The following is a 7,706-nucleotide window of genomic DNA, read 5'->3' on the forward strand; positions in this document are numbered from 1 at the left end:
CCCGTCGAGGCCCCTTTTCGTTACTCGGTCCGACGAGCTTGACGCGATAACCTAGATGACAGCTCTCACAGAGGCAGCGCATCTCTTAAGCCGCTCTCTCGCTTTACTACCTAGATGACTCGCGGCCAACGCTAAGATAATACAAATGATTGACGGTCCACTCCCAGCCCCGAAAGGGCAGCTAATAATTCCACGGTCAGCAGACTGGAAGAGAGAGAAAGAGAGGGGCGGAGAAGAGCAGGGGAGAGTATTATCAGCCGAAAGAAAGTTTCGCGATAAAAATATCACCGGTACGAAGGGAACTCCGTTGTCAGAGGAGATAAAGAGAATAAACGAACCTTCTTTCGGAATGGCGAGCCATCGGAGGACGAGGAGAAAATAGCAGACAGAATTGTAACACATTTATACGGCTGCTGTCTGAATTTTTTGGAGTGAAAGTTCATTCAAAAAATAAAGTTGTGCTCTTCATTCATTCACAGAGTGAATTCCCCGCGCTCTGAAGTGAATATTTTCACACAAAATTGAAAAGTGAATTTCGACCGTATAGTCGGTTGCAATTCAATCAGCTCGCCATTCTGACAATTTGAAGCGCTGCAATTCACTCGATAAAAAGCGTGCAAGTCGATTTGCAACCGACTGTACACTCCCGCGTCACGTATTCACTCTAATCGATCGAAACGTTCACTCATATAGAGCCGGAATCCACCCTGAGCGAAACGCGTTCACTCTCGCGACTTCGAGTGGCAGTATTTTCACTACTACTGCCACTTTTCACTCGTTCCGAGGGGGATTCCACTCCAAGAAGTTTATTAAATGAAGGAACAAAGGAGACAATTACGCGCTTTAAATCAGGGACTTCGCAGTCGACATTTGTCGACGGTGTCGTTAATTAGTCGTCGTTTTTCATTGTGTTGCAGGTAACAACGATACCGGACGAGGGCGAGGACAATTTTAAGATGCCCAGGGCTTCCGTGGTACACATGGCATCGACGGCGACGAGACCGCAGCACATGTCACAGGTACGTAATACATACGTACGCGCGCGCTCCAATAAATCCGCGATGAAGTGTTAACGCCGTATACGCGCTTCCGTTTCGGATAAACCATGTCTCGACGAGCGTTTCGCGCTCGTCGAGTGCGGAGAGGTCGAGTGAGAGAAAAATATATCGCGGAGATTTCCACGGCGGAGACATAAGAATGGCGATGCCAACAGCCTGTCGAAGGCTGCCGCGTGGCTCCGGCTACCTAATCCTCGCGGCTCGTAGTCGGCAAATTTACGACGACTGTGAGTATTTTTGCTCCGCGTATACACGCGGAGCATATCCTCCAGCAATTTGTACCGTGCCGTCGCGCGTCCGGACGGAGTTCTTAAATAATCCTGGCGGGTGGAGCGATGAATCTTTTTCTCCTTGGCAAGAGGCCATATTGATATGCAAACACCGAAGATAGCACTGAGCGTAATTGAGTGGTCCGGTTTAAAATGGATATCGGGCGCGGCGGAGACCTTTCGGAACGGGAAGAGAGAAAGAGAAAGACCGTGTCTCGTCGACACCCACATACTCGGTGTGCACTTAACACACTACCGGCCGACCATTCTCATAATCGTGTAAGCGGGACGTACTTTTAAAGCTCGTTTTCCCTCCCTCCCTCCCTCCCTCCCTCTTCTCTCTGCTTCTCTTTTTCTCCGTCTTCTCTTTCTCGGGATCTCTCGCTTTCACCCATGCTTGACTAATAGTTTTAAGCTAATGGCTTCCCCTCTTGGCTAACTTCGACCCGGACTGATGCACATCCCCGCCGCTTGCGGAACTGCCGAGTATTCGCACGGCTCGATGCAAACGAGCTTTTAACGTCGTGTCCGTGAAAGAAAGAAGGAAGAGAGGGAGGGAAGGAAGACAAAGCGAAGTAGGAACGCAGAAGAAACGTGGCGTGAGGAACGCCCAAAAATAATATCTCCAGGAGCGAATCCCGGCGGAATTTTTTCTGTTCGCGGAGGGAGAGACCCTTCGTCGCGCGCGATCTCGTGTACTTCTTCGGCTCGTTAGGACCCTTCTCGGGGGTGTCGTTGATGGGAACCGTTCGCCCGAGGTCGTGGCCGAAACACGGCTCGTATAACCGCGACGTATATCTCGTAAGCCATAATAGCCAATATTCTAAATTCTCGCCAACACAAACGGGAAATTTATCGGGCGTTTGTTACCGCGGTCACGTATTACTGAATGCGCTATTCATCGCGAGCCCCGATAATTAGTCGAAGAAAGCGTCAACCGAGAGCTCGTAAACTTATATGTCCATTATCGCTATTTACTCGCGCGCCGCATTACACGAGTAATTAAGACTGACAGCATCCGACGTGTTCCACGCGGCTCGAGCTGTTCGAGAGATCCGCTCGATAATCGTCACTTCAAATTGTTAACCCTCCACGTCACATACTTTTTAAGACACGCGATCTGGGTCTGTCAGACCAGGACAACGAACTCTGAACTAACAAATACATATAATTTTGTTGAAAATCAACATTTTTGTCTGCCAGAGATACAGAAAAGTCTCAGCTGTAAGAAGGCAGAGCAATAAGATCAAATTGCGAAACTAACGATTCTCGCGTTCCACTGGAGATAGATTCGTGGCTCGATGTAACGTTGCAATTACAAATTTCGATAGCATCAAATGAGAATGGGAGCTCAGTCGTAAATTTGTCTCCGCGAAGCCGAGCGTGGTCTTTATAGTCGTGCGCGCCAATTAATCGATAAGGCGCGCGGGAGTCACGTCTCAGATTGCGTTATAATTTTCGCACGGTCGACGGGCGTGTAGACGGGAAAAATGGTGTCTAATTGTAAAGCGATGACGGCGGCGGTACAACCCACGCATTATTCTTCGGGAACGAGAGAGTAAGAGGGAGACGATATCCCGCGAGACGATAGAAAGGTTACACACGGCGACACACGACTAATCACGGCGAGACGACCGTTTATGCGCGCTTCTAATGGCGAGCGAGATAATTGAAAGTGCATGCAAATTTATGTGGGATCGGCGCCGCGTGAAATTCCTTATCGAGCACGTGGTCGTCTGCGAATATGAGTCGCGACGGCTCGTCGGATTGCGTTCAAGTCGTACTACCGATATCGTCGCGCTAATCGCACGCGTACGCTGAAATCGCACGTTCACATCAACGAAAGGTCAGAGTTTAACGCGCGAAGTATCCGCGAGGTCTTGCAACGGCTATCATGAGAGTAATGCGACTTTATGGATCAGTGCGGATCAGTGCTGCGCGCTTACGGAGCGGGATGAAGGATACACTGCCGTTTAACATTCACTTAAACGAGCGGATTGGGTAATTAAGTGGCTACAGGTCAAGAAACTTGTTACGAAGGAGAATTATTTCGTGGCAGACCGTTCCCCCGGGTCGAGATAAGTCGAGAATAATACGGAACGACGGTTGGGCATGCGTTTTGTTTCATTAGAATGCGCTTTCGCGGCAGAAATGCGAAATATGCGCGACGGCATGAAGCCGATGAAAATAAAATGGGGGACTGCATTCGGAGGCTCATTCGCGCGGCAGAAAATATGCATACCACGCAAAGATATTTCGCGATACATTTTCTTACGTCACTCGCCGTATAATCGCGGATCTTGAGAGTGCACGCGGAGACGGATGCAAAGTCGTAAGATACATGCAGTACGTAAGCGGCTTACGGAGATATCGAAACGCTTAGCTTGATGTCCATTCTCTAAAGCACAACCGGTGTATTCCTCGCTGGAGTGCTGTACTTGACTGGTGGTTCAGTCAAAAGTATAGCACTGCAATCAGTAAAGTCTCGTTGACAGAATCAGTCGATAGTAACGATTGTTGTCATTGTTGACGCAGTATGCAAACACAGGCAACGTCATTACACGGGAAAACCGGTAATTCCATCACCACAAACGCGGAAAGTTGACACGGCGTAGAGGAAAATGCCCGACACTCGTTACAACACTCACCAGTTTTCTCGGCATCCTTGCTCAGATCCTACTCAATATCATAGTTTTATTAATTATTTATCAATTATTATTTACTTGTTTCCGTTTTCTTTTAATTTTCGTTTTTCTTTTAAATCCCCATACCTTAATACCCGACAACATCTGCGCAAGAGTGCCGATTACTGAACGTTTTCTCCTAAAACGAATTTATAATGTACAAATTTTGCAGTGAAATTCGAATTTTTTTACACTGGTGAAAATCAGTGAGCTACAAGACGAAGCAGTAGAAGCAGTGAGAGTGTTGCCGCAGAGAATTAGTGAATATTCGCTGATTATCGGCGAAATGTTCCTTCTACTGTTTCAGTGAAAACACTTTTTACTGATCCACTTCAACAGAGTCAAGTTTGATGGATCGACCGTCAAGAGGAAACTTGTGAATTTATGCCCGCGGGAAGATGCTATTGTTCGCGTTTAGACATTTCCACGTCGATCTTAGAGGAAGACTTTTGAATATACCCCCTAATTTTTCTTCGTCACTCGCGATATCATTGCGGCTGTTTATCGGAAAAACGATAAACCCTTATGGTTGCGAAATGCACACGAGGAACTCACGCCCGTCCATTGTCGCACGAAGGACGTATGTAGCGCCTATGTACATGCCGTTGTGGTACTTTGAAATAACCCCTATACATGTCTATACGCGTGTGTATACATAAGCGCGGGCCATGCGAAATGTTTAGTATTCCTCGCGAGAGACCAAGCCCGGCTTTCAATTTGCGGCTAGCAATTTGTTCGTTGGTTGCACCCCGCGGGAGTACAAACGCGCGATACGCGCTCCAGGTGTACGTGTGTATTACTGAAACGTCATGTTATGGAGCGACGGATAATATCAATGTACATCCAACATTCTCTGTTGCTCAAAATCACACGTGATGAAACGGTGGATTCGACAAAAAAGAAACAATTCGGAGATAAATGAGAAAGAGAGAAGAGGCGAGAGAAATTTACATATTTCCACATGGACGAACTTTAATATTCAGTCGTGAGAAACGTAAAACTGCAAAATTGGAAATTTGCGCGGGACAGAAATATATCTCGAATAAAATGACCGCGCATCATTGTGGAAGTTACGAGTCTTTTCGACGCGGCGTAACTCCGCGCGGTCTTTATAGAGCGATAAGGAGACCCCCACGTGAGCGGAGTAAAAGGAATACACGCATAAATTCCGCCCGGTCTGTCGACATAAATGAACGAAGTTGACGTTCGCCGGCGTTACGTACCGCGCGTTCCTGCATAATATCGTATAAATTCTCCGGCGTGGAAAAATATTAAAGGCCAATTCGCGCGTAAACTCGGCCCTCTCCGAGGAGAATTTTTCTAACCTGTCGGGGCTCGTTTGTCTGACCAGGTTCTAGCGACCCTGGCATTATCAATGGGAACTCTTTCCTCCGGTTTGGCCAAGGGCTACACTTCGCCAGCGTTGGACTCGATCTTGGATAATCAACCGCCCCATCTCTACCAGTCGTCCAACAATGACACATGGTAAGAACTCGCGCGTGCGTTTGAAAGGTGTGAATTACTGGCAAAGGAGACGCGCTCTCTAGAGGACGGCTAATTGAAAGATATCCGCGAATTTATCACGCAAAATAGTCACAGCCGGACAGCTCGGCGAACTTGATCCGTGTTCCCCGCGAATTTCCCGAGCGCTACGCTCCTGGTAGCTAATTTCGGGACAAAGGCAATGTGACAGCACGCAAACTCGACTAGGAAGCTGTTCGCAAATAATACTGGACAGCCAAGACGCCGCCGCGGCCAAGAGTAATTACATTTGCACCTGACGTCTGCCTACGCCGCCAAATAATGCCTAATAGATCGGGGCTGTCCGACCCGGTGGATTCCTGCCGCATTGGCCGATAATGGGCGCCAGCCGGCGTAATCGCCTTTTCATTTGCCGTAGGTCGGCCTTCTCGGTTACGCAACAGGAAGCTTCGTGGGTCGCTTCTCTGTCCATGCTGGGCGCCTGGTTCGGCGCCATGATCGGCGACTGGATAATGAGACGAGGTCGGCGATTAGCTCTACGTGTCACATCCTTACCCCTGGCGGCTGCCTGGGTAGTGACGGGGGTCGCGCCGCGCGTGGAGCTCGTGTACGTCACCAGCTTCATCGGCGGGCTTTGCTGCTCGGTCATTACTATGGTGGCTCAGGTAAGACTAATTAACTCTAACCGACTGAAGAACCGAGGTCGATCGACTTTCCTAAGACGCCCGATTAACCGCACAAGTGATTTTCTTTCGTCAGGTGTACATATCGGAAATCTCGATGCCGGGCATCCGAGGATGCTTGTCGGCGATGTTGAAGGTGCTGGGTCACGTCGGCGTGTTGTTGTCGTACATAGCCGGCACATATCTGAATTGGCGACAGAGCGCGCTACTAGTGGCGGTCGCACCGTCAATGCTCTTTTTGGGGACCCTCTTTATACCCGAGACACCGTCGTACCTCGTGCTGAACGGCAAAGATGAGGAAGCCGCCAGCAGTTTGCAGTGGCTGCGCGGGGAGCACGTTGATATACGGCACGAGCTGCAGGTGATTCCGCGGAAACGAGACGCGCATTTTCTCGATATGACCGCGCGCGCGCGCGCGATGTGCAGCGCGCGACTTAACCATGTATTTTTCCAGGTGATCAAAACGAATATTCTGGCGTCGAGGGCCAAGCAATACGAGCTGAACTTTAGAAACAGCGTCCTCACGCCGAGGCTGTACAAACCTATCGCTATCACGTGCGGTCTCATGTTCTTCCAGAGATTCTCCGGCGCGAATGCGTTCAATTACTACGCGGTTCTCATTTTTCGTCAGACCCTGGGAGGAATGAACCCCCATGGAGCGACCATTGCGATCGGATTTGTGCAACTGTGCGCCGCGTTGCTATCAGGTACACCTCGTTACATATCTAACGAGTCCGCAAATGATTTCCCGAGTTAAGAGCGGATTATAAATAACACCCTACACTCTGAGGAGAGAGAAGACTTGAACATTTATTTGCAGGATACAAAGTTTATTTCTACAAATAAACCTTGTGTATCCCACGCACGCAAATTTTGAAATTTATCTCAATGTACGTGGAAATCATACGCGGCTCTTAAAAATGTCTGACCTGTCTCTCTTTCCCCGTTACTGAAAATATTGCGTTCGCGAACGTTGCATTTAATCGGAAGATCTCTTCTTCACCACAGGATTTCTGATCGATATCGTGGGAAGATTGCCGCTTTTGATAGCCAGCACCGTCTTCATGTCCCTCGCGCTCGCCGGTTTCGGCAGCTACGCGTACTACGTGTCACAAACGCAAAACCTTGGCTACGTGGATTCGGCAGTGGTGGGCCAACACGATTGGATACCGCTGCTTTGCGTGCTCGTGTTCACGACCGCCCTCGCCCTGGGCATATCGCCAATATCTTGGCTATTGATTGGCGAACTGTTCCCTCTAGAGTATCGCGGTCTCGGCTCCAGCATCAGCACGAGCTTCAGCTACTTTTGCGCGTTCTTCGGAATTAAGCTCTTCATGGACTTTCAGCAGGTGAGCGCTTTACTCTCTCCCCTTCTCCTCCTTCCCCACTACAAAGTACAAAGCTTAAGCCCCTCGAACACGAGAGTCTATCTATCGAGAGACGAGAGACGAAGCGACTATTTAGCATAGAAATTTCGACCGGATATCACTAGCTATCGCGAGCTGGAAAGGACCCCCCCCCCCCCCCCCC

General features: G+C 49.1%; 2 protein-coding genes across 10 annotated transcripts in view; one reads left to right on the top strand and one right to left on the bottom strand.

Moving 5' to 3' along the window:
* The window catches only part of LOC116848788 (very-long-chain enoyl-CoA reductase), a 114,240-nt gene that overhangs the window by 97,698 nt on the left and 8,836 nt on the right, over positions 1-7,706 (bottom strand). The window lies entirely within an intron of this gene.
* Positions 1-7,706, top strand: part of LOC116848784 (facilitated trehalose transporter Tret1-like) — a 70,825-nt gene that overhangs the window by 62,454 nt on the left and 665 nt on the right. For 4 of the 9 annotated variants that reach the window (XM_032825257.1, XM_032825258.1, XM_032825260.1 and 1 more), the window contains exons 2-7: positions 918-1,019; positions 5,363-5,496; positions 5,912-6,158; positions 6,253-6,537; positions 6,631-6,883; positions 7,185-7,525. In XM_032825257.1, the coding sequence (XP_032681148.1) occupies positions 918-1,019; positions 5,363-5,496; positions 5,912-6,158; positions 6,253-6,537; positions 6,631-6,883; positions 7,185-7,525 (1,362 nt within the window). Of the gene's footprint in view, positions 1-29; positions 394-917; positions 1,020-3,619; positions 5,497-5,911; positions 6,159-6,252; positions 6,538-6,630; positions 6,884-7,184; positions 7,526-7,706 lie in introns of those variants that run through there. The other 5 variants (XM_032825261.1, XM_032825262.1, XM_032825263.1 and 2 more) reach the window with 5 other exon arrangements.

Source organism: Odontomachus brunneus, unplaced genomic scaffold (assembly GCF_010583005.1).
Source record: "Odontomachus brunneus isolate Ranch 3 - 2012 unplaced genomic scaffold, Obru_v1 Obru_scaffold_100, whole genome shotgun sequence".
Taxonomy (NCBI): domain Eukaryota; kingdom Metazoa; phylum Arthropoda; class Insecta; order Hymenoptera; family Formicidae; genus Odontomachus; species Odontomachus brunneus.